General features: G+C 32.0%; 1 protein-coding gene across 1 annotated transcript in view; it reads left to right on the forward strand.

Annotated features, from left to right (window-relative positions):
* The first annotated feature begins 1,104 nt into the window (after positions 1–1,104).
* Positions 1,105–12,998, forward strand: part of LOC106471396 (protein FAM192A-like) — a 16,215-nt gene continuing 4,321 nt past the window's right edge. The window contains exons 1-3 of the mRNA XM_022399988.1: positions 1,105–1,182; positions 7,152–7,323; positions 10,669–10,811. Of these exons, the coding sequence (XP_022255696.1) occupies positions 7,182–7,323; positions 10,669–10,811 (285 nt within the window). The 5' untranslated portion in view covers positions 1,105–1,182; positions 7,152–7,181. The remainder of the gene's footprint in view (positions 1,183–7,151; positions 7,324–10,668; positions 10,812–12,998) is intronic.

A 12,998-nucleotide genomic window follows, 5' to 3' on the forward strand; every position in this document is an offset into this window, starting at 1 on the left:
ACTTAGCGTTTACTATTATTGAAGATCACTAGCCAAATATATGTTCAAACAACCAGTTGATCCAAATCATCCTGTATTAGTATCTCAACCTCTTCTATGCAGCTAAAGTTGCCCAAAAGTTTAATTTCGTCTGTAAACTAATTCTCTAAGTGTGTCGATATATATAAATCATGTAGAATGTGGGAGAGTAGCATAGAAACTATGATCAAAGGCTAGGCATTTACCAGTGATTTTAAACACTTCTGATTGATTAAAACATAAGGAAGTATATAATGTTTATGATTAAGCCTTTCCAACACTATGCAAACAAATACTTGCCATCGCTATCACTACAAACCTGTTATAAAATTTCTATGTTCATAAATCAGAAACACTTGAAATACCAATATATATACATATATATGGTAAAAAAATTAAAGCAACAAATACGATGTTAGCAAAGTTAAAGCCTTGTTCTGTTTAACACTCTTTGTGAACGTAAGTATGTTTTAACTTTATCTTTAGTTAGTGGTGTAGTGCTAAATAAAGAAGTGGCGGAACGTGAAATCTGCTGCACAACCGTGTAAGGTGGGATGTGTTTGAAACAGTGGTTGTACGGTGATTCAGCTAAAAAAATAAAAAAATGCAGGTACTCTGTGTCCACGTTTTCCTACTCCACTACACCTCTACCTTTAGTATAATGTAAGATTAGAGAAAATAAAATTAGTGTAAACTCAAGCAAAACAATACTTAATTACTGATTAGTTTTAACTTAGTCGAATACTTAAGACCTCTTATGATTAATTAATATTCATATTTTTTAACAGCGGTTAGAGTGTAATTAAATATCTTATTGGCAAGTCCTCTGGGAGGTCAGTGATAAACTTACGGACTTACAATACTAAAATTCATGGTTCGATTTCTCGCGATGGACAGAGCACAGATAGCTCATTGTGTAGCTTAGCATTAAAAACAAACAAACTTATTGGCAAGCTACTATAATTTGCAAACTTAAAACCAAATGTGATATAAACATTTTGCATGCCGATCCTACCTAGAAAGCTGGATAGCTTAAGTCTTTATTTTTTCGTAAATTACTTAATAAAATAGCGCCTCGTAGTGGTGTAATAAGCAATCTCGCGGTTTGTGTGTGTAAGAATTTAAGTTTTTTGGTGGAAAAAGTTTTTCGTTTCTTGAGAACAGGTTAAAGAGAAATTAATTACTCAATAACAAATATATTTTTCTCGTGTTAAGAATACAATGTTGTCTGTGAATCATATCAAATATAGCAATGTTTATTACAAAAGAATAAAGTTATAGAATATTCTTAAGTTTTATCGTTAGGCCTAGTTGTTATTGCTATGTCTAGGTAATATTAGTACTAGTAGTACACTAATAGTAATAGGTTATGTGGTACTAAATTTAGTAAATTTTAGATTGAAATAAGCATAACATACGGACAAATAAATCACTTTTCTTTACCTTGTCGATCCTTCACTGATCGTGTAAGTTGTACTACAACTCTCAAGTTGTAAACAAACTTCATTAACTTAAGTCTTAAGAATACTAAACAGTAAGATCAACCCCTTTCCTACTTAAAATAAGAGATTTTAACGTATCCTTCTCTATAAATATAAGATAACCCACCCCCAAATCATCCTGGTAGAACAGCTCAAAAACTACTTCATTAAGTCTAACCTTTTTTGCTTGTAGATATGGAGAATAAAACTACTCAATATTCCAAGTTTATATAGATAGAATTTAGAATTACCTTTTCTGACTTTGTTAAACTTTACTACTAGAAATAACCTTGATGATTTGAGTGACTTCCACCACTATGCCATAATACTTTTTTCAGTCATGTTATTGAATTGGTTGCATTAACTTGGACTTACTGTAATTTAAATAAAGGTCACTCAGCCAATTATTTGCTGATTGATCCAAGTCACTCTGCAGTACTTTGTCATCCACAGTACAATTAGAAATACCCAAAGTTTAATGTCATCATCAAACTTTACTATTTATGCTTGTATAACTATAAGTATCTTTAATAAGAAAAGCAAAAGCACAAACACTAACCTCTAGGTACACAAATAGTTCCAGTGGAATCCATTAATTATAACCTTTTGCTTTGTGTGATCCAACCATCATGTAATCCATTTAAACAGTTTTTATTTTTCCCCAATAGAGCTGTTTGATTGACTTGATTAATAATGTAATGCATTATCTATCAAATTAAGATTAAGTTTTCTTGATTATTCAAACTATTCAAGTAATAGAAATATTTTAATATGATTTTTTATTTTCTATTCAAGGTTGTTTAGCTAAATTAACTAATCTCATGCCTTACAAAAATAATTTATCAAACATAAGCATTTCGATTAATTATTTGTCATTATTCCAACTATTCAAATGTCATGTGATGATAAATAACTAGTTGAATATAATTGATTAATGAGTTTGCCAATTAATTGATTAGTAAATTCCATTAGTTGCACAGTTCTTTTTTTCCCCATTACCTGCCTCAGCAGATGTGGTTTTCTTAGCTAATTGTCTGTATGGGGCCTTATCAGAAGCTGTTTGAAAATCTAAGCACACCAAGTACATTCCCCCCTACCACTGTCCAGATAAGTTCTTAAAAAAATCAACAGAATCAACCTCGGGGGAAAAAATGATCCTGGTCCTGGTGCTTTTATTGATTATTAATCTCTCAATTTTATACTTATCACCAAAGGACTAATAGTTACATGATTCAGGTCAATTCCAATACTTCCTGTAGAAAAACTGCTGACATATTCTCTTGTAAAAATAGAAGAGAAAACATCAAAAAGTTCAGCCATTTCCTTGTTTCAACAAAAACCATACAATGAGCAACCTGTAAGGGGTCAATTTCCATTTTAACATTTTGCTTATTTAAATCTACTTAAATTCTTGCTGCTCAAACATTATCCTCTAGTTATTTCTCGTAAATCCTTCTTAATATCTTTTATAACCAAATCCCAATCTTTCCTACAGTTTAGTAAATTTTCCAGTTTAAATTTATAAACTTATGACAAGTATTCTTGATTTTTTTTGTCTATAGTCACATGCAATATGAATAAGAATTAGTTAACACTTTTCAATTTTCCCAGATATATCGAACAACATTTTTAAATTCATTATCCCAATTCATAAATGATTATAAGCTTCCCATAACATGATGCTGTCACCATTGTGCTTGATAGTTGGGATGGTGTAGACTGGGTGATGTGCTGTGTTGGGTGATTAATCTTGTCTTATGGCCTTAAAATTGATGTTCTGGAGTTAAAATTTTATTTCTTTTTATCTTGACATTCAACAAAATATCAAACCTTATTATACAATGATCCATTTCCCAAATGCTATCCCACTTCAACTATTGTAACCATATCTTCATATAATTAGTGTATAACATCAATGAAAAACTAGTTCCTTTGAGATTGACTTTGTAGCCATTTGATGTAGAAAACCATAGAGTTACTTAAAGAAATCTCTGTTCCCTCACCATACAAGCCCAATAAGTATGTCTAAGATTAAAGCCTACTCACAATGCTAATCATATATCAGTAATTCCCATTATCTAGTAGTCTTTCATTTCATTTAGCTAAGTTAGAATGATAAATCATTGTATCTATTATAAAATGATTGTTGCTGAGAACTTAATACATTAGTAAATCTAAATTAGCAATTGATAGGTGTAACTAAAGTCCAAAAACTAACCCTATAAGTATAAGTAGTGTGAATGTGTAGGTGCACACGCTATTTAGGGCTAAACAGAGATGTTGTATGCCTTGTGGCTGCAATACTAGAAATTAATATCAGTTTTGATTAATGGAGGATTTTATTGTTATATTTATCTACAGTTTTGTAATAAACAAACAATATGAAACTGAAAGTGATGTATGAATGTGTTTAAACTAGTTTCTGTAATTTTAAGTCATCTGCTAGTTTGCCCTCTTCACAGTGCATTTTTTGTTACTAACTCTTTATCTAAATTTGATATATAAAGTGTGGAATAGCTTATTTTTAGTTTATATATACAATTACTGGGTGGGTGGATAGGTAGATTGATAATAAAGAATAAAAACTACTAACTTCAGTGGGGTAGAATTTATAGGATGTGGTAAGTGCCAAGATTTTGATATGTCTTTGAAAATTGTGGACTTGATTATGACTTTTAGAAGGCTCAGGAAATACAATGACATTATTAGATTGGGAAAAATCAAATTAGAGCAGAAATAAAGAAATTGTGCTGGGTTTACAAGGGTGTACAATAGTGAAAAGGATGGCACCTTAAAAGCAGGTTCAATTAGCATTCAGGTACCAGTTTCTAATAGATTTGAACCATTAGTTTTTTGCGATGCAGAACAAGATGATCAATAGCTTTACTTAGTCATTAGTTTAGTACTTTAAGTACACTGATAGTTATTTGTAGTGGTGAGCATAGAAAGATTAGGACTAAAATTTGCTTTCCAAGTGCTAGAGTGCAAAACATAGTGTGTGTTGACAGTTTACTTGCTGGTATCTTGGAGCATACTCTTTTCCAAAACATACTTATCTCTGCTACAACTACAGCTATTACTTGACTACCAGGGTTTCTTCTTTTGCCCATCAAAGCATTGGTCTGATTTTTTTCCTGCCTGCTTCAGTATTTTTATACACCACTTACTTGCCCTTGGCAATATTTGTCTTGTGACACTTTCCATGTCAATGTGTCCTCTATTCTGGTACTGTATACAAGCATCTCATTCCGACCCTCAAATAATACATCTGCTCCTCGAAATTAGGAATTCTAAGGTGGAGTGTGAAGTTAACCTGAATAGATTAATGTCTCCTTGCAACTCTAATGCGTTATTCTCCTAACACTAAACTTTGTTGAAAGACTCTCAGGCTAATGATGTCCAATGTTTACTATTAAACATAGTGAGACTTTGTATTTTATATTGCAATAAGAGGCATATTGTATACTCTTATTTAAAGTTGGCAAACAATTTAGTTTATCTTTATGAATCATAAGGTAGGCTCATTTCTAAAAATTAAAGATAAGGCATTACTGATTTTGTAGATAATACAGTATTTTGCTATAACGTATAAAGCTTTCATTTAATGTTCCTGTTATTACTTGTGATTTTAATTTTGTATAAACTATTTAAAATAGGAATTTGCTGAAGATGGAATGTGTGTTTGTATTCCAAAAGGTTAATTAAGTATGTTATTTGGGGAAGGGAGTAGCCAGCACTAAAGATACAGAGTTAGTGGGATCTAAAAAAATGTGAACTTTCTACATACAGAAGTTAAGTGATTCACTTTAGCCTTAATGACACTTGAAGAATGAAAGTATTCAAAACTTAAAGAGTGCAAGCATAATAAGGAGTTTAGTTTAATGAAATGTTTACTAATAAATGTTTTATAATATTGGGGTGTTGTTGGACCCTTTCCACCATCCAGCTATGCATGCCTCTGTTACTTCTGTAGTTGTATTTTTTATCATTAGATTACCTTTCCTCTCTAATGAATCTCTCATGCTTATTAAATACTGACCTTAAGCCTAATATATGACTGTAACTATAATTAACTAGATATTTTAACATCTTTGTGTAAATATAATTAGCTAGATATTTTAATATCTTTGTGTAAATATAATTAGCTAGATATTTTAACATCTTTGTGTAGTTTAAAACTCCTTTGAAGTTTTGTTGGATAATTTTATAGATAGGAATGGATTATATATATAGGTTGAGCAAGTTTCTTTATTGGGTGATCTTAAGAGTGGAAATGGCCTTCTGTCATCTAGTCCTTTCTTATACTCAGTTTTTAACAGGCTTTGTTATTCAAATCATTTCAATAAATATGAGTTTCCAAACAAAAATCGTGTCTGATCACATTGGTTTGATATCTACTTTTATATCATAATCTCAGTTATAACAATAATGAGTCAATAATATATTTATCATCAGTATCTAAAACCTTATTTTTTGCATGAGAGAAATATTAGTCGTGTGACAAGTGAGAAAGATGTGGTGTGATGACTGATAAAAATTTCAAGCCTCTGATAGGATTTCTTGAAGAGGTGAAAAGAGCAAATAAGTGTTTTAGTAGTTGTGGAAGGATAAGGTTGGGGATGAAATCCTATATATTTGAGGAAATAATATGATGGCCAAGGTTCAGGATGATTATCAGGCAAAATGTTTTCTTCTATCAAATTTACTAACTTGTAGAATGACTTGCCAAATGATGTAATGTGTGTGTGTGTGTGTATGTGTGTGTTGGTTGGAGCAGAGCACTAGTGATATAAAAAGTATGCAATTTTTCTATGTAGCATAAATAATGTGACTTGAAAATTAGTATTAATTGGAGAAAATATAAAAATTCAGTAAAGTGAAACACGTAGATCTTTTATTTTTAGGTTGTTACAAACCTAGTATTTATATCTATTCTTTTTAAGTTATAGAAAATAATTTGTTCATTGGAATATATGTTAGTGCCATATTTTTAAAGGAAGTTAATGACAATAAACACAGAGTTCCTTTACCATAATTAATTATACTTGTCATAAAGTATTAGTATTAGGCCTTTTATATTTTTTTAATGTTATATTCTTTATTCAGTATCATGGGATTTTCTGAAGAAGGAGCGTGTATAATAATACTACAACCGGACTGTATGTATAATAGTAATATATTATGACAAGTATAGTTAATTAACATCATGCTTAGCCAGCTTAGAAAAGGTGTGCAAAACATAATATTTTCTATATTATAGTTGAAAAAAATTAGAATATATTGTATTTGATTAAATGAAAATATTGATCATGTCAAAAATTCTTTAGCATGCATGTTTATGTCTGTGCAATTTTTATACCTCAAAGGATCGGCTTTTGCATATAGATCTGAGTATGGGGATCTGCGAGATTTTGATTTGTTTTTGAAGGGGGTTCTTGAGAAAAAAAGTATTCAAAGTTGAGAATGAAGAACATTTAGAGACTATTAGTCATTTCCAACACCTTGAAAGATATCTGCAACCTTTAATATTTCAACTAAGAAACACATTGTTATTATTCAATAAAGAAGAACTTGATATCCACTGATAAAAGTTTTTCAAATTAATTAGATATGTGTTAGATGTAGCATGTTCATACTTTACTTTTCTTACAGGACTACTGTTAAAAGTGTAGTCGTTCCAAAATGAGCTTCAGTGACACTACCTCGAATGATGCATCATCAGTTGCACAGTTTAAATCATTTGTCTCAGAAGCTGAGTTAGAGGAGAGGAGGCGTGTTCGACAAGAGGAATGGGAGAAAGTGAGAAGACCTGATCAACCATTAGGTAGGAATAAAGATATATTGTGTGTCAGTAAAGATCATTTTAAAGAGGTAAAAAAATTAGTGATAAATCATGTATATATATATATCACGCACACACACACCCGGATATTAAAAACTATCCGTAGTATTTTTATTGTTGATCTTAAAAGTAATTGTATAAGCAAAGTATTTTCCACGAGTGTATTTCTAAGATGGCATTCACGTTCTTTGTGTTTTTCACAAAATCAGTTCGATGTTTAGGCTTAAAAAACCTAAAAGCACTTGTTTTTAGCATCGTGTAACTTCTTGTACCTTTTTTTTTTAATGACAAATGTGTGAAAAGCTGCTTTAGATTATTGGCTTGTTAATGGTTATACGTGATGTATGTGTAACTGAGGGAAAGTATCTGTAATATAGAGAGTTTTGTTTTGACATATTACTGTGTAGTAGTTGTAATTCATCTAGTGATGCTCCCTCTTGTATTTTTAATCAACATATTGTTTCAACTTGTTGACTTTTTTCTTTACAGCAAATCTGTGTTTCAGTTATCTTTTTGAATTGTGATAAGCTCTGTCCTTTTTTTTTTTAAATGATCCATCACTATTGTTGAATATTTAAATACCCAAAACATTTTTGGTGTATAAGATGATAAAATATGCATTATATTTTCAGTATTTTTGTGATGTTTTTTGTAAAACTGCCTTTCACTCCATTACTTAACTAAATCTGACTTGGTCATCAACAACAGACTGAAAGCTTACAGCTAAAAATTGTAAAAACTTGAAACTTAGTGGAAGAAAAGAATACAGGAAGTGTTTTCTTGTACAATCATTATATGGTTACTATGAGGACTTCTCTTTTTAATTAGTCCAATTAATTAATTTTAGTCCAAGCAGATTCATTAAAGTTATTCTGATTATAATTTTATGAAAAGTAAGTTCAGCTAAGCAAGTAAGCTGGTAGCAAAATATATAAACCCGACTTCAAACAAATGTGATATTTTAACACAACACCTAACAGATACAAACCTTTGTATAAGACAAACAGTTTGTGCACTATGGCTCAAAGCAGTGGAAGAGACAGCTAATGCTTCCATTTATATCATATGTTTTTTTTTGTACGTCCAGCATTTCATACATCCAAAAGTTCTGAAATAAATCTAAAACTTTAAGTGGAAAGATTATAAATAGGCTAAACTATTTTTATTATGGCTTGTAGTTAAAACTGTTTATGGTATAAAAGACACTGGCCTCATTTGCATCGTTAAGGTGGTAAAATTGCAAAAACTTCCAAACTTGGACCATTTGTTCAATTGCATATCCTTTGAAGTTCAATCTTTGGAGGATCCATTTGAGTTCCTCTAAAAAATTTCATTGAAATTGATTCAGCCGGTTCATGTATTTTTCAACCAACCTTCTCCCTCTGTTGAGCCCTCATTTGCAGCATCTAGGCAGCAGAATTGGTATGGCAGCTGTACTCAAAACATTCATCTGGTTGCTTATCCATTTGGCCTTGATATTTGGGGATTCCACCTTATCAAATTTTAAGCCTCCTGAGAGAGGCCCATCACCCAATCAATTTATAGACATTGAGTACACTTTACTGTAGCCCCCAGTTTTGAAACCCCTGTGCTAGACAACTGCTTTGTATATAAACATAAATTGGTGCTACAGTGTCTTCTACTGCTAGATAACAACAAATACCACTGGCAAATAGAATCAGTAAAATAAGCAGAATTTTATTCAAGTAAAGTTGTGATTGTACTTTTTTGTGGCATTTTCTGGCTATGGGATGATAGTATTTAATTGTAAGGATTAGGGATAGTCAATAGTTGTTGTAAGCACTCTGTACTTTGTACATGTTACAACCTTTTATATTACAAAAAAAACAAGTCATGTTTGTATGAGTGCTAACAAACTTCAAAATGTATTAGTTTCCCAACTTCTAGTAGTTAAGCAAAAGTCAAAACATCAGTGAATAAAGCAGTATTACATAAGGTTAAAGTTATTCTCAGCACAGTCCATACTTAGCTTATGTGTTTCTTCATATTCTGCTTGTCGCTTATCCTTTTGTTCTTGTAATCTGTCAAATAAGGATCGATGATCAAATTCTTCTTCCGGTGCTTCTGTGAGATTTAAAAAAAACAGCTTAGTAAATTCTTTTAGCTATACGAGTCTTTGAGAATTGACAATGCAAAGAAGATGTAGACACTATGTATGTTAAACACTCTTTATACTTACTGATTTGGCAAAGCTTTCTCTTTATGTAGTATTTTAGAAATTTCTATATTGTGTGTATTTCTACAAGCTGCGTAAGCACATGAGATAATTATCAGCTCTCAAGAGTCTCCTCGTTTCTTCATGTAGGTGGTGATAAAAAAATTTTAAAGATACTAAAAAAAACGGTTTTCCAATATAACTTGTAGAAGAACTCCATTAATAGATATAATCAAAATTAATGCTTCAGATTATTACTGCTCTCCAAGCCACATGTGAGAGTAATTGATTAATAAACATGGTAATTAATTAAGTAGTAAATTCCACTAATTGCTCTACTCTAGTTTGCATCACGTTAATACAAGGTGGTCCAAAATTATCTTTCCTATTTTAATAATTAAATAACTAATAAAATACAACTATGATGTTTTCAGCATCTTGTAGCCAACTCGGACAGTTTTTATTGTCATGTTTTTTTTTATCGCTCCAATGAGAAGTGTTACCCTATAAAATGGCAATCATGCAAGAAAAGGCTCAATGCATTGTTTGACTTGCAAAGACCAAGTCAGTGACTGTGGTGCAACATAATTACAGACACCAGTACAGAAAAGAATTATGGGGGTATGTTAAGGATATCGGGTATCGCACACCTGTAGCAATAGATCACATATCTAAAGCCCAGGATAACGAATGTCATTGCCAGTGTAACTGTGAACGTGTTCCAGGGAGCGTGGACTGCAATTGAATATTGGTTAGATGTGCTGAGAGCCACTAATGTTACACACCTAGAAGTCTACTGACATGTCAATAAAAACTGTTTGAGTTGGGCTACAAGGTGTTGAAAACTGTATGATTGTATTTTCTTATTAAGTTAGTTATTAAATTAAAAATAGGAAAGATAATTTTGGACCATCTTGTATATTGCATTCATTGTTTTTAAAGGTTAATATAGGTAACAAACTGATTGCTAACTCTATTAAAACCTGATGATAATTGTCACAGTCAAACAGCTTAGGTTCTTTACTATAACTGCTAGAGATTATACAGTTTCATAGACTTTGGAATTATGTGTTATATTTATTTATCTAAATTAGAGCACTTGATAAGATCAAATTAAAATATATATATTCTGAAGATTTTTTTTGTATGAGCCTCACCCCATTTTTTCACAGAAAATCTTATTCGTGGTTTGGATGATGATGAAGTAGCTTTTCTTGACTTGGTTGATAAAACCAAAATGGAGATGGAATCCAAGATATCAGAAGAAGATAAAAGAGAAATTGAAGAGTATCGGATATCCTTTTTTTTCAACTGCCTTGTTACGATACAATTAACCTTTTCTGAACTTTAAAATCAAAAGTTTCAGCTGACTATGACAAATTGCCACTAAATACTTGTTTCTGATACAGTACCATAACTCTTCTCACTTAATAGCTTTCTTTGATCTGGGTTTCCTTCTATATATGCAAATTTTGCTTGCCAATAGCCTTGAAGCTCCCATCTAACATCACATGTTATGCTATGTTGTAACTTTCTACCTGACTCTCAATACTGTAGAGCACAATCATCACTTATCAATTTGGTATTCAGTAGTGCAGGTGTGCAATTAATTCCTCTCACCTTACAACTTTATTTTCCTGTTGTCATTATTTTGTGGACATCTTTTCTTTATTCCACATTATGAACTCACGATTTAATGTCATTACTACTGATCCTGTTAAATTTAACACTGCTGTGGCATTGGGCTTTACTCTTTCTGTCAAGGAGCTTTTGGCCTTAGTGCATTGAGAGTTGGAATCTTACATGTGGTCTGTGGCCTCTACTGAACTGAGGTCTGATCTTCCTTTTACATCCTTCCCAGTCTACTCCTGTGAATCTCCCTCGTTCTTCCTAGATATGGTATCTCAGGTTTGTTACCTTTTGTCTCTTTCCCCTGTTTCCTATGATTCTTTCCCATCTCTTTTGCATTCTGGCCCAGCTTATGATTATTGTGTCCACCCCCCCTCAAATATTCACGTTCATGCTGATCAGTTCCTTTCCCACCTTCGTGCAGGTGCCAGCATGCCTTGTCCCCCCCAAGTTTGGTGGACATGCTTGCTTTAACCTACTATAAGTCTGAGTTTCTTTTCCTTGACTCTCAGCCTCCGGAATCCCTTATTCAGACATGGGGTATCGATCCTTTCTCTTCCATCTATTTCTTCTCTGCCCAATTCTTATGTCTTCACCTCATCCTTACGACTCTCCTACATTATGTTTCCTCTATTTTTCTCCTTTCTGAAGCTATCCATTGTTCCCATGAGGGTTGGTCGATGGATATGTGTTTCTTTCTTTTCTCCACATTGGTGTGATTATCTTCTTTGATTTGTCACTCCATACATGCTTTCTTTGTTATTGGGACCTACTAGGCAACGATGCACCTCTGAATTGTTTGTGTTTACCTGCTTCTTATCTATGTGACCTTTGTCTGGCTCTTTTTCTTCTTTGGAGATGTACCTGATTTTTTAGAGTCTTGTGTGGAAGCAGCTTGCCAACATTCCTCTATTTCATCTCTTGTTTCCCGACTTTCGCAGTTCTCTCCTGCTCCTATGCTTGTTTCTCCAGCTTTTTGTCCTGTCACTATCTCACCCTCCTGTGTTTTGTCTTCTAATCTTCAGATCTCCCATCATCACCTTTTAAGATGCCAGTATTGTGAGTGACTAATCCTTAGTTGTCCAGCATGGTTGTCCTGTGGCAACCTTTTGGTTGTTACACTGTTTTAACACAGTGTGAAGACATTCTATATTGAAAATCAAGCCTTATTTTATCACAGACTTCTTTTATTAAAGTGTTTTATTATAGTCTTAAAAAAAAAAATCTATCTTTATTTTAACAGAGTGTGAGGATAGCATTTTAAATACTTTAAAGCAGTCTCTGTTACAAATTCAATCATATATTAGCATAGTTTAATCTATTTGTATTAAAATTCCATGTTTAATTTTAGTTATTTACACCTAAGGCCCCAGCATTATGAGTTAAACCGAACTACATTTAAAAAAACATATAATAACATCTTTTTTATATTAACACTTTTCAGCATGGGCTCAGTTCCTGGGACTGACCTTGTAACCATTTTGTGCTTGTTATAGTTTCATGCTATAACTTTTAAATTAGTAAGCATATGTTAACGAAATTTGGCAGATTATCAGTAAACATTACAATGCTTTCATACACAAAATATCACATTTTTAAAATTAAGTCTTAAGGTTTGTTAAGCAATGTTTTTCTCATGACTTTTTTTCTTTTCGCATGTTGCCTATCCATCACGCAAAGTAATTTTCATTTTAAGATTAAAAATACTTTTATGCATCAGAAAATTTTCAAATTTCACATGCAAAATCTTTATAATGTCCAGATAGTTATCGAGCGTTTCTTAAGAAAAAACTTTATATCTTATATGTTATTTTCACTAACAAACCTCTGTATGGGTTTGGTAGTTTTAACT

This window comes from Limulus polyphemus, unplaced genomic scaffold (genome assembly GCF_000517525.1).
Source record: "Limulus polyphemus unplaced genomic scaffold, Limulus_polyphemus-2.1.2 Scaffold4597, whole genome shotgun sequence".
Taxonomy (NCBI): domain Eukaryota; kingdom Metazoa; phylum Arthropoda; class Merostomata; order Xiphosura; family Limulidae; genus Limulus; species Limulus polyphemus.